The sequence below is a fragment of the Caretta caretta genome, chromosome 4 (assembly GCF_965140235.1).
Source record: "Caretta caretta isolate rCarCar2 chromosome 4, rCarCar1.hap1, whole genome shotgun sequence".
Classification (NCBI taxonomy): domain Eukaryota; kingdom Metazoa; phylum Chordata; order Testudines; family Cheloniidae; genus Caretta; species Caretta caretta.
Window position 1 is genome coordinate 27,179,142 of NC_134209.1, and position 14,548 is coordinate 27,193,689.

Here is a 14,548-nt window from a genome sequence, read left to right on the forward strand (position 1 = left end):
GCCTGTCCTGGACTCTCTCTCCCCTACCCCAATCCACCACTCCCGTCATTTAGAGAAGCTGTACAGATTTTTATAAAATAAAATAGCAGATACGAGTTATAGTTATACTGTGCGTGGGTAGAAGGCTGTCTACAAAGGGGAGTGTGGTCAGCCATCAAGTAAATTCTCGAGGGAGTGGGCGGATCGTGGCAGCAGATGGCCTAGATCCAGTATTTGCAAAATTACCAGCCTGCCTCATAGGTGAGCAGTAAATACAGCCTTGATACAGAGGCTACCATTAGAATGAAGTGAAGTACACGCCATAAAATGTCACCATCTCTTACTCCTTGTCAAACTGGCTTACGTCTCCCCTTAGCCCTTTCATTCTACCCCTACAGGCATGCTGGGCTTATGAGCAAATGATAAGCACTCGGAGATCTAGCAGTGGGAGTGCTCCAACACCCACGGGGCTTGTTACATTTTCCTGAAGCATCACAGAAGCAGAGTAGGGACCAGCAATTGCCTGGTTCTTGGGAGCATGGACGTTAGAGATATTGATATCGGGGAAAGGGAAAGCAGCAAAAGCAAAAATAAATGAGTGTGTAAAAAAAAACAACCTAGTGACAGAGAAAATCCATCCTCAACTCCAAGCTGCCAAGTTCACCTGCTCTTTAGGAGAAGAGGGAGGAAATGACAAGTCTCAGTAATAAGTGGAGGTCCAGCATCACTCCATCATCATCCTGATACACTGTTTGCAGCTTTGCACATCTCACTTAAACCACTGATCCGTTTCCCCCAGCATAGGGACACACCAGCACATTCTTCTTTTCAGCTGTGAATCCTTAAGATGCCTGGAGGAAACGCTTCAGGGGCAGCTGCAGCGTTTCAGCCTTGTGGATTGAGGCTTGGCAGCGAAAGCATTTGGTTTTGTACACTGGCTGGCATTCTTTGCAGCAGAGAGGAGTGTCCAAGGTGTGTCTGTTGGATCTGTGGTATTTTAGGCCAAGACTTTGCAGTACCAAGAGAACAGGGGAAATATTGCCAGCCCTACCAAATTTGGGCCTGCCTGATTATTTCTGAAATTCCCATGGCTAGTATCCACTCTTCCTGAAGACAGAGAGATAGATCAGTGGGGTGGATTTTCTGAGCTGAAGTAAAAATGACGTACGTTGAACAGGACAGGTTTACTATTCAGTTATAGCGATGTCATTTAGATGTAAGCATCTGCCCGATATAGACCATGACGTGTAAATTCTACACTTCCATCTGCGCATAGCGCAGCTTACACTGGCGGGCACGGACAGACATCAATGAGAAGGCACAGTACCTTAGATACAAAGGGACTTCCATTATCGCTGGCCTCACCTTGCTCAATTTACATTGGAGACACAGATAAACAACATGCCTTTGTCTAGGATAAATTTGTTTAACAGCTCCACTTGGATTGCTTGGTCTGAACATATTTTAGTAACATATTTACAGAACACCTACTCTTTACACACCACCCATACATACACCAGGCAATGACATTAATCACCAGTATGTCACCAGCTTTCATAAAAGACTTTACTCTATACACTTTCATAGTACAATAATATTGTATACAATCAGTTGATTCAATTGCTTATTCTTTGGGGTTCTGACCCCCTGTTTTTCCCCAGCAGTGTCTGGACCCTGATTGTCCCAATAGGGTCATATTATTCTTTATTCATAATTAATCAATTGATGATCAGATCTTCATGAATCCTAAAGGTTTCTCATATTTTATCACAAATATTTATTCTTTGTATTATTGACACTGTAAGTTCATTATTACTCTCCTGTTGGAAGAGTTTCAGTCACCAATCAGGAAGCAGGAAAAAAAATACTGCAAGATTCAGGCAACCACTCTCACGAGCTGAGCAATGATTACTGAATGGTCAGGAGCAACATGAACATAAAAACCACCCAGCAATTCCTCATGAATATCAAATACATTCTTGAAATCCTGAAAGACTGGCTAAAAGAGGGGCTAAATCTGTGATGAGTTGTATTCTAAACAAATAGCTTACTACCGTTACTGGCAGAAATACTGAGCAACGCATTTTCTGGGTAATGTGAGTAAAACGTGGAGGTGGCTTCTGAAGGACCATACTTGTTCCTAGAGACCATACTAATAAATGCAGAACATACAAAGCAGTATTATTAGGGATCGAAGTGTGTGTGTTAGTCCACTGAGCTGGGATTGAAATGTAATTTGGGAATCAAATCTTTTAGAGACTTCCACGTTTTATGACCAGGTTTTCTTTAAAGAGAACATTGTAAAACAATACTCAGAAGTCTCATAAATCAGATCTATGCTAATTCCCTTTCTAGGAATCAGAATGTACTGTGAGCAAACAGAATTACTGGGAAGACATACAGCAAGTGATGTCTTCAGAAAGAAGAGGTTGCAAACAAAAAAGACGTGAAAGAAGAAAGAAGTAGAGACACTGAAGACTTTGCGGGTAAAGGCAGCAAGAGACGGACAGAGAGATTTGGAAACACAAAGACATCTGTGAAACATGTACAGAGCTGAGCAAATCATTCATAGTGAATAACGGATTTGAGGAATTTGGCTTGTTTTTGTTCACAAATTATCTGTAAGCAGCTTATGTATCTGAATATATTCATCATCCAAAATTATTCACTGAATCATTTCTATTGTTTGTCTCGAAGCAGTTTGTTGTGGTTATGCAGTGTTCTAAACTGAAGACATCTTGGCTAGGTTTGATTGAGCACGAGTCACAGATGTAGGATTGGTGTGAGCAGCGGCGCCATGTCGGGACTAAAGTGGAGGAGTACATCTGACAGGACTGGAAGTGGACGCAGAGCCATGGGGGGAAAGGAGGAGAAGGCTAGAGCAGGGGTTCCCGACCTTTTTCCTTCTGAGGCCCCCACCCAGCATGCTAAAAAACTCCACAGCCCACCTGTGCCACAACCACTGTTTTTCTCCACATAAAAGCCAGGGCTGGGGTTAAGGGGCAGCAAGCAGGGCAATTGCCTTGGGCCCCACGCCACAGTGGGCACCACGAAGCTAAGTTGCTCAGGCTTCGGCTTCAGCCCCAGGTGCTGGGGCTTGGGGCCCGGACTGCACTCCTGTGCGGTGGGGCTTCAGCTTTCTGCCCTGGGCCCTAGCAAATCTAACGCTGGCCATGCTTGGCAGCCCCCCGGAAACCTGCTCATGGTTTCCCGGATCCCTGGTTGAGAACCACTGGACTAGAGGACTTGTGACAATGAGGGACTGAAGAGATGAAGCAGAAAACTGACCTCTAAAGGGTATAATTATATGATCCTTGCTATTGTCTCTGCTTCCCGACTGAATAAGCGTACCATAAAATCAGGTTTCCGGTGCAAATATTTGTCTTTGCAAATTCGAAGTGTTCAAACTACAAATTCAAATTTCTCAGTGAACAATGCTTCCCACTAACTCATTCACTGTGATATTCATGGAAAAGGAACACAAAAGGGGAACACACACACAGAACATTCCTTTCCTACCCAAGCAAGTGTTAGCGAAGAACTCTAACGTTGTTATGAGCTGGATAAAACCTTTTAATGGGGTGAATTAAAACCTTGTTAATAATTACATGAGACCATGTCTTTCCCTTAAGATATCTGTAAGCAACACTGAAGGGGCCACACCTAAAATAAGGCCGAAGAGAGTCTGCCCAGAAATGACCAGCGCAGGCAAAGGGTTCCACTCAGTATCATGCCCACGTCGGTGGGTGGGTGAGAGCGTGCATATAAAAAAGACAAACTGAGACAAACAGAAAATAAAGAGACTGAGGCAAAAAGCAAGCAAGCCATGCAGCAACCTGTGGATACAGTGTATGACCCTAGAAAAAAAAGCTACAAAGAGGTTTTTTTGGTCTGGTGTTAGCTAAAGAGGCTTGGGGCTGGAAGTTAAGAAACTATTCCTTTGCTTCCAGTTCCTCCGGCATTTGGAGAAGGAGACCCTGATACATTTCTTGTAAACAAACATTACATCAAGGAAAACACCAAATTATCAATTTCTGTCCCCATCAGGAACATTCGCAGGACCAGAAGCGTGCGTGGGGAGGTGGGGGGGGGGGAGCAGAAGCATAGCCCCAGTCAGCAGGGGCACAGAACGCCTCTGGGGCCGGAACAGGGAGAGCAAACTCCTCCTGTCTCAGGGCTGCCGAGGCAGGGAGGGAGAGCCACGGTGGCAAGGGACAGCTCCACTGGCCCTGGGGCGGGGGGGAGGGGGGAGAGGAGAGCCAGCTCCACCTGCCGTAGCGGGAAGTGCCAGTTCCTTGTTCTCGGGATGGGGCAGGAGATGACAGCTCTTCCAGCCCAGAGCCATGAGGGAGGAAGGAAGAGCCAGCTCTGTGTGCGCCAGGGCCGAAGCCAGGGGAGGCAGCTCCTCTGGCCGCGGGGGGTGGGGAAAGTGCCCCTCCAAAAATCGGCCAAATTTTTATTCCTCTGTACACCACTGCACAGAACACAAAACTTTGACTAGCCACTGGGACTGAAAAGGGGCAAAGGTATTAGCTTTTAATGAGAGACAGGATGGCATGGCCCTAGGGAACTGAGGGCCTAGTCTTGTAAGGTGCTGAGCTCCCTTAGCTCCCATTTCAGCCACCTCACAAGCCCAGGCCCTGAAAAAGCAGAACGGATCTTTGAACAAACAGTTGAAAGAAAGAAAGAAAGAAAGAAAGAAAGAAAGAAAGAAAGAAAGAAAGAAAGAAAGAAAGAACCCTATAAGCACAATGTACAAGAGAGGGAGAGTACAATTCAAGAGAGAATATGGGGATGCTGACCCTCAAGTTAAATGAAAGGACAAACCACTCTTACCTCTGGAAGAAGTCAGGAGAGTAAAAAGAAAGTCTCTGAAAGGGGAGAGAATATGCAAAAACAACCTTAACTCTGCCCCTGTACAGCCACTTACCACAGAAAGGCCATAGCTGTACAACCTTAGAAATGGTCATTGACTACAAATGAAGATATAAGACATTTCATAGACATGTTGACTCCCTTATTTATCATAGGGGAGACAAGAGTGTGAGACATGCACACAAACACCCTAGGAAGAGGCCGAAGATCATCACTGAGGGGATCTAACCACAGCTTTCCAGCTAAGGGGAAATGATGTAACTAGACCGTTTTTCCCCACGCCATAAAAACTGAACTGGTAAATGCTCCTTTGTAGCGTACCACAAGTTCCAAAACTCTCCAGAGGTTGAAGCAGCTGCAGGGCTTTATTTCTGAAATTCTAGAATGATTATTTTTATTTAACATTTGCAATTGTGCCTTGTGGCCCCCACAGTGCTGGGCACTGCACAAACCCATATAATAGAGGTGTCCTTTGCCAAAGCTCTCGGAACCTAAATAGATAAGGCAGGGTGGGAGAGGAAACTGAGGCAGAGAGGTGAAATGATTTTGCCCAACATCAAGATAGCACAGCGGTAGACCCAGGAGCAGAATCCATCTCTTCCAACACCCTGGCCAGCCCCCTATCCAGCAGACCGCATTTGGTCTTACTGTTTTCCCATGGGAAGAGATTTAACTCCCACTGCAGCCAATAGGAGTTACTTAATTCCCCCCACAGGAAAGGAAGATTTTTTAATTCATCCATCTCTCCATGCACTTCTTACACACCCCTTGTACCTCAGGTCCAGTCCTGCCCCAAGATCCTCAGTAGATCACGCAAGCGACGGACACATTATTATTTATTTATATCATCATAGTGCCTAGAAGCCCTATTTATGGACTGTTGTGGTAGGTGGTGTACTAACACAGAACAAAAAGATGGTTTGTACAAGCAGATCTTAAGCACAAACCAAACATGCTTCATAGTGCTTGCTTAAATTCTGAGACGCTAGCTATTCAAGCTCACACAACAAAACCCTTACTCTCTGGAGGTAGTGGCTAATGAACACCTCTCCTCTTTCTCCAAAGGAAGAGCCCTGCATTGCGTGCAGTACACTGCAAGGCTGCAGCACGGACCATCTTTCTGATAAATCAGTAATGTGTTCTCAAATGGTAGCCTTTCCTCCCGGTAGACACAGCTCCACCAGCGCCCTTAAAAGTCTGACTGTCATTCTGAGGCACTGGACTTAGCTCAGATCTGATCTTTCCTGAAGGCTGCAACAGCATGTTGCACGGATAACTGCATGGACTTTTGCGACTTGCACTGAAATAAATTAGATGCCCACTGTGACTGTGTTACATATTAAATAAGTAAGTCCAGACTGCTCAGCATATTTTCCTTTCCCAGAGAAACACAGGACCAGTTTAGAATAACCCACTTCTTGCCTTGGATCTCACCAGAGTTACAAGAGCACAACTCCCCTTTGTTGATGTTGTACTGGGTATAATCTACCTGAAAAAGGCTGTTTCCATAATTACTGAGCAGAACTGTGGAAGGAGGGGCAGGGAACACAACAGGAACCTAGTGTGGGACCTAGCCTAATTATGTATTCTTCTAGCTCCACTGAATTGCTTTTAGCATTAGAGAGCTCAGGATGGCAAAGAACCCTCTACTGGGTCAATGGGCTAATAGCAGAATGGATTCACTTTGACATGGAAACATGGGGTAGAACTGGGTCTGGGTAATGCAATTTGGAAATCTACTAAGTGCTATATGCTGGGAGAAGGTTGATCTAGTGATCCCAACACAGAAATAGCAACCAAGACCACAGTTCTCATCCATCTTCAGACAGACTCTCCACTGTAGCAAGTCCCTTAGGTCCAAAGTGGCCAGTGATCTGGGCTGCATTAATATTTGGGCAACCAACCTGAGACATTTAAGACCTAATTTTCTGAGGTGCTGAGAACTTCAGGGGCTCATTGACATCAGCTGCAGTTGAAAGTGTTTGGCAATTCTGAAGTAAGATTGAAAATGTCTGAAGTTGGGCGCCCAAAATCAGTGTCCATTGTGTAGAAAATGTACCTTAATTTTTTTACTTCAGTTTCATCTTTAAATGAGTGTTGGTCAGGCTTACTCTCCTCACCAGGGTGTGTAGGATTAATTAACTAGAGGCTTTACATTGCTTTGAAGAGAAGTGTTAAGAATTAACACCACTGAGAAGCAGTCTGAATTTTAGCTCATTTTTTTCTATTTTTAACCACACAAAAGTGGTACATTGCATGAGTCTCAAGAGTATCATTGCTCGTAATACAGAACTATGAAGAGACACATCTTTATTTCTTCCAAAGCCCAATTTTTAACCGTCATTTGACTTTGATTTGCAAAAGTGGTTTGACTTAAAAATTGTCAGGGTTACTCAAAAGTCAAAGAAGAAGAGTGCTACTAAGTGTGAAGAAAATTAATCAGCCTGCAAACTGTCTTTGAATTACAGGTCTAGGGCATCAGCTAAATTAAATATAAACTAATAATATTTGTGAGCTGGGTTGTTCAGAGCACCTGACTGAATTTCTGTGTCCTTCTTCAGGTATAGGCCCCACTCTTCCCAAGTAGGTTTTATTCCAATCAATTCTCCCTTTCATAGTTCAAGGTGGTGTTTTTTCAATCCAGTTTTTGATACAGATTAGGGTTAGGTTTTGTGGTCTGAAGCCAAACATGATCTTGAGTTTGGGTTCAGGTTTGGCAAGGCTAAAATCTTGCAAGATGAACTTCCAAGTTTATTTGCAGAAATCTTATTAGATCAGCTATTCTTGTGACATTATCCACACTCAGCAGACTTTGGTGAGGATATTTGGACAGAGCCTCAGCTCATGTATATTGGACTTCAGGGGTGTTATGCCATTTTACACCAAAAAAGGATCCAGCCCAGAGTTGCTAGATTATGGTTATAGCTGAAAAAGACCAGAAGACAGATTCCTACTCAGTCAGAACCAATACCACACTAGTGAGTTATGATACGAAATCAAATCCAGACCACAAATTCACATGGGTTCAGAGTGGAGGTTCTGTTTTTTAACCACATGTATCTGTTGTACACTTTACCCCCAACTCCCACCCCCACCCTCACCCTCCACCTCCACCCTGCCAAGACATCTAGTTTGGAAATAACAGAGCATCTAATAAAATTTGTTCGGAATAGATCTTTTCAAGCTTCCCAATATACAGCTGGAATACACTTGATAGGATTAAAGTAAAGCTGGAGGGAAGATCAGAGATCAAAACTTCTTAAAATCTTGGCCATCTTGTTCCTCTGCTTTTTCTATAACATGCCATGCTTAGATTAGCAGCTTTTGTAAAGCCTTGAACCACACATCAGTAAGCTTGTGCTTGAACCAAAATGAGTACAATTGCCCCCTACCTAAAATCTGATTTAAAAACAGAGCTCTGTTCACTGTGTGGGAATCAAGATTGAGACAAGGTCAGATTGGATCTGATTTTACAGAAGGAAAATGGAATGCAGAATCAATATCACAACAAATCAGTCAAGTTCCAGAGACAAATGTCTTAGCTAGTGACTTTCCAATACATGTATCTCTGAATATATTAAATCAATAAAACAAAACAATTCATATCCTGATGGTAACAATAAAACTTGGAAAAATAAATATGGTCCCAGCAATATTGCACATCAGTTTACTAGAGCAAAATGGCATTTGCAAATAGATGTTTCTTTCTATTGTCTTGATAGGGTACAGTGCACATTTTATTGGCATGTTACAGATTAAAAATTACTTTTTTAAAAAATGAAAATGGATCAGTATTGTGCAGAACATGCAGAAATGATTCTGGGCCTCAGTTCTCCATGTATAAAATGGGATAATGATACTTCTTTACTCCCACCCTTTGTCTTGCCTGTTTAAACAATCCCTGCTCCAAAGAGTTAAATCTCTTACTGTTTCAGAGGGGTAGCCATGTTAGTCTGTATCAGCAAAAACAATGAGGGGTCCTTGAGGCACCTGAGAGACTAACAAATTTATTTGGGCATAAGCTTTCGTGGGCTAAAACCCACTTCATCGGATGCATGGAGTGCAAAATACAGAAAGCAGTATAAATATCACAGCACATGAAAAGACAGGAGTTGCCTTACCGAGTGGGGGGGGGGGTGTCAGTGCTAAAGAGGCTAATTCAATTAAGGTGGAAGTGGCCGAGTCTCAAGAGTTGACAAGAAGGGGTGAATATCAAAGGAGGAAAATGACTTTTGTAGGGCTCACGAGGCCAATGCAATCAAGGTGGACATCACCCATTTCCAACAGTTGACAAGAAGGTGTGAGTATCAGCAAAGGGGAAAATTACTTTTTGGAGTGCTCTGATCTCATTTGGGGTCCTCAGGCACTACTGGAATACAAATAAATAACGACAAAAGATACCGTTAAGAGAGTCAGACCAACCCCCCCCCCAAAAAAAACCCAAAACTTATATTGGAAATACTATTTTTAATGTATATATTTAAAATGTATTTGGGACAAAATGAGGCAGGGCTTAATGGAGGAACAAGCCATGAACAGGAATGAATGGCAATGCTGTACTGCTCCCTGTGTGTTTAAAGATGCATCGGGGTGAGGAGAAGAAGAAGAAGATTTACAACACTGAACACCTGGGTCCAAGCAAAAGTTTTCCCACCCAGTTCTACCAGCCTACCAGGGAGTTGAACCACTCTGACCAGGGCTGGCTCTACCATTTTTGCCGCCCCAAGCAGGACGTCTGAAGACAGAAGCTGCCGCCGAATTGCCACCACAGCAGCCTGAGGAAAGAGGTTGCCACCTTGACGGCACATGGACTGCGGACCCTTTCACAGTGCCGCCCCAAGAACCTGCTTGGAACGCTGGTGCCTGGAGCCAGCCCTGACTCTGACTGCGTCCTGCACTCTTCCACCACATCTTCCAGGGAGCCTCAGAAGGTGGTGATCGGATCGAGCCCAGTTTTCAAAGAGAGCTGTTCCTGTCCGGTGTAACCCTAGGGACTGGGTCCTTGCTGCCTGGCTTCTCCCGTGGATACATGTTTCTCCAAGGGCAGGTGCTGCTGAAGGTGTAGGAGAGTGCTTTTTACACACACACACACACACACAGAGTGAATCTGGCTCCTGACCTCAGCAAACCTATCAGCTCCCCAAAGCAGAGGCTGGAACACTGATAAACCTGATCACCTAGGAAGGGCAACCCCTCTCCCCCTGCACACCACACTTTCTACCTGCCTCATCCACTTTGTGGAACAAGTAAACCCCCTTTTCATTCAGCCCTCTCAAGTATAGTCCTTCCTCTTTTTCCAACCATTCAGCATCCTACCTCCCACAACTCATTTTGCTCATTCTGTGGGGATCAAGATGTGATCAATAGGACACTCCTGTTAACTCTTAGTTACTGGTAACTGGTCAGGAGTGACAGGGCCACAAACTACATCTCAGCATCACAGCTGAACACTCAGTAAATCAAAGGCTCCAAGAGAATTCTTCCGGGCTCCGTTTTTCAGTGCGACTCCATGTGACCTATTGAGCTGCTGCACTAGGCAGTGTGAGGTAATCATTCTTCATTAATTTTTGCAGAAATGCTCTTGAGATTAAATGGTATAGCCATTAATCATGGGGAAACAGCGGGTGTGGGGGATCCTAAACCCCAGCAGCTTCTCCCCATAAAATCTACTTGGCTGAAAGAATTCTCCATTGTTTCCCCACGGATCTTTGTGCGGCATGGAACTGTAGCCATGAAAACCAGAAATTCTTTTCTCATGAAATCTATGCAGCCATTATAAACTAAGGAAGAAGACAGACATAGTACTGAGCAAAAGAATGAACATACCTTCTGCTTGGTGCTTTGCTTCAGGCCAATTCGGGACTGACTTCTGGACTACAAAACAAAAAGAAAGAGAGAGGGGCATCAAGACTAATGTAAAGGAGAGGGGAAAAGGAGGCCAACACATACCTGGTTCAGACATCATGGGCCCAATGATGAGAAGTGTTCAGAACCCAGCAGCTCTCACTGTTCTTAATAAAAGCGGCTAGATGCTAGCGCTTTGGAAAATCTGGCCAAAGACCTCATTCAGCCATCATTCACCTGATGGCCAAATCCAGAAATGCCTCACTGTGGGTGTATAAAACCCAAAGGCAGCTGGAAAGTGGTGTATGACTATGCACAACCAGCACAGTCCCCGTCCAGAGGAATTCTCTATCCACTGCTTCCATATCTCCATGGCAGGTGCCTGACACCGGAGGAAGACATGGGCAACCTGGGAAGAGGAAGGAGTGTAGCCAGTGGGTTCATGCACAACACAACTACTGGGGTAGGAGTGAGTCACTTCCTAAGTTCCTCTGTCTCCTCCCTTCAATGCCCCGTCATAGTGGCCATGTCCCTGCTGCCCGGACAGCCCGCCCAGCTGTAGTTGTGGATTCTATCCCATCCCATCTCTGACCCTCACCACCACTGCACAGATAAAAGCCCTTTCACATAATCTTTGTTCCACTCCCCAGGATTTCTCTCAGAGACATCAAGTAATGTTTTCCCTGCATAAGGGCTGCAGGATCAGCCCTTCTCGTGGATTAAAGTCTCTTGCCTAAATCTTCACTCCTACTGCCTGTACCACATTTAAACACAGAGGAAGCGTGGAGAGACCAGGGTCATCATCAATCCTCATGCTGTTGCAATGGGGTCAGATACTCAATATTTGCCCATCGTGACAGGCCCCACTTTGAAGCCCCAAATGATTTTTCAGGTGACTGACACTGTTCTCAGATTTCCTTTTAAGGAAACAAGTAGTAACAGAAAATCAGGATCTGGCAAGGCAGTGGAAACAATATCTGTACCCCTTTCACTGGTGCAAGGAAAAGCAACGTCAGGAGAGTGGAATCTCTGACGCATTGCATGCAACATCACTGCACATTCTCAAAAAAAACATACAAATCCACTTGAAAGATCAGGGTCTGGTTTTCAGCCTCTGAGCCTTGCAGAGCTATTTGCTACTCAGTGTGTGCCATCTTGTTCTCTCTATCTTTGTGGAATAATTTATGTGTATAAATACACCAGCCCCACATTCCCCAACACTCAGCTGGGCTTTTATACTTTAAAAAAAGAAAAAGAAAAAGAAAAAGATCCCACATTAATTGGAATAAATTTTAGAGTTGGTTGTAAAGTATTTATAGCCCTGGCAAATGCTGCTGTAACAAATGGTGCGCCAGTAAAGAAATAAGGAGTCTGTCTCCATGTTCTTCGTTTTTATTAAGATTAAGGTGTCTGAGCCTCATTTTCATTGTGCCTTCCTGCAGGAAGGAAGTACCTGGCATGACTGGCATGCTGAATATTAGTTCCTGTTCTAGGTGTATTGTTTACACTTCTTGCTACTCCTGGAGGACCTCCTGCAAAAACAAAGTCTCTTCAGACTTGATTGAACCAACCGGTAATAAAAGAAAATCTTTAATAAAAAAAATACAGCCACAGAAGGGCTCAGAGCATTGATGCTCTAATCCAGTGGCTCTCAACCAGGGGTACGCAGAGTTTTTCCAGGGGGTACATCAACTCATCTAGATATTTGCCTAGTTTTACAACAGACTACATACAAAACACTAGCGAAGTCAGTACAAACTAAAATTGCATACAGACAATGACTTGTTTATACTGCTCTATATACTAAACACTGACATGTAAGTGCAATATTTATATTCCAACTGATTTATAATTATATGGTAAAATGAGAACGTCAGCAATTTTTCAGTAATAGTTCACTGTGACACTTCTGTATTTTTGTGTCTGATTTTGTAAGCAAGTCATTACTAAGTGAGGTGAAACTTGGGGGTACGCAAGACAAATCTGACTCCTAAAAGGAGTATAGTCGTCTGGAAAGGTTGAGAACCACTGCTCTAATCTATAGTAACAATTTTAGACTGTTACTATCATAGGATCAAGCTCTGCCCAAGTACAAGCCTACAACGTCCACCGACTTCAATGGAGGTTACGTGCGTACCTCCCAAGACTGAATTTCACCTTTGTTGAGATTTTCTGCATTTGGAAAAAGATGTGACACTGTCCCCACAGAATTAGGCAAAAACTTTAAAAGTATGTGTGCGTGGTTGAGAGATGGCGTTTTCATAATTACTTTTTTTTTCCAAAACCAGTTGTCATTCTTTCCTTCAATACTATATAAATGTACATATAAGAACACCCTTTCCTTTCTCATTTTGGATTATGTAATGAGCTCACTGGTCATTTGTGCAAGAACTTGTAACAATTCCAAAGCTGCTAAGTATTTTTGGCCATCACCTATTTTCCAGATACACAAGACTTTGCATTTGACAGTGACAGCATCCAGGACCTGGCACTCCAAAAAACCCAGACCTCTACCACCTGTGTTACTTATATAGGCCCCAATCCTGCAAAAACTTCTGCAAGTGCTTAACTTTGCACACTGCAAGTAGCTCTATTTCAGTCCTCATTTAACCAGAAACAATGTAGTAATTAGAGAGGAAGGAAGCAGCAGGAACTGCCCTAACTAGATCTGGATGACATATTAATCACACACTTTTTTCCCCAGTGAAATGCCCCTGGTTTTTGAGTTAGTAAAAATTCCATAAAACCAGAGCAGTTTTGTAAACTGAAGGAAAATGAAAATTGATTTAATTTATGTACTAAATAGTCTTTATAAATTGCTACAGTGTGTACCTGTATAGTGTTGTCTATTTTCTGCCAAGCAGTAGCAGATGTCAGGCCACACAGATTGACTTTTCATGGATGGAGAAATAAATGGCTTGGAGTCTGGATATATTCTTAATGCATCTTTGTTTGATTACACTATATACACCAGTCTTGGAACAGACGTGGTCACAACAGCACATAGGCAATCCTTTTTTCCAGGAATATCATCAAACCAATGACCAGCTCCCAGGAATTAACTCTGCCCCAAGAATTGACTCTGGTTAAGGCAGACAGCAAAAATCCTGCATCATAAAACTAACACCACAGCATTTCTTCCAACAATGAACTGAGCTTGTCAATTAAGAAATATAACTCATAAGACTATATAACAGCTCCAGTGATTCCTGCCATAATAGTATTAAGGCCAGTCAGTGGAGGATCCCTTTGGCTCCATGCACTTAATTCACTGCACACAGGAGCAAATTTTCCATCAAGTGATTTACTAGGCCTGGGAGCTGTGGTCTGGTGGATTAGACATAGGATAATAAGTCAGGAGACCTGGATTTTAATCATGGTTAAAACGCTTGACTTGTGACAGAACCCTAGTGATATAACCTCTTAGCCTCCACTTCCTCACAGTGAAATAAGACTGATCATATTTACTTACTTCACAACTAAATAATGCTTGTAAAGTGCTATACACCATAGGCTTGCTAATATTAATTCCAACAAGGGACATAGGGGGGAATAGAACTCAAAATCTCCTGATTCCTCGCCTTATATTATATCCTAGACCAAGCAGCTTTCAGCCATCTCATGCTCTAAGAGCTTTTCCAAAATTCTCAAGTGCAAAAATGGCCTTACAGGTTTCCACATGCTTCCCTGCAAATACATTTTTCAATCCCCTGAAATTGTACATGAAAATTGAAATTTTTGGAGATGAGGGCAAATAATTCTCGCATACATTTTTGTAAAAAGATTCACAAATTTTAAGCAGCTGTAATGTATGGTACTGCTGCCACATTATTTCCTGAAGACTGGAAGT

The 14,548-nt window shown here is 43.3% G+C and overlaps 1 protein-coding gene across 1 annotated transcript in view; it reads right to left on the reverse strand.

The window, feature by feature from the left end:
* Nucleotides 1–14,548, reverse strand: part of RASGEF1B (RasGEF domain family member 1B) — a 374,925-nt gene that overhangs the window by 296,936 nt on the left and 63,441 nt on the right. Inside the window, exon 2 of the mRNA XM_048847458.2 lies at nucleotides 10,681–10,728. Within this exon, the coding sequence (XP_048703415.1) occupies nucleotides 10,681–10,728 (48 nt within the window). The remainder of the gene's footprint in view (nucleotides 1–10,680; nucleotides 10,729–14,548) is intronic.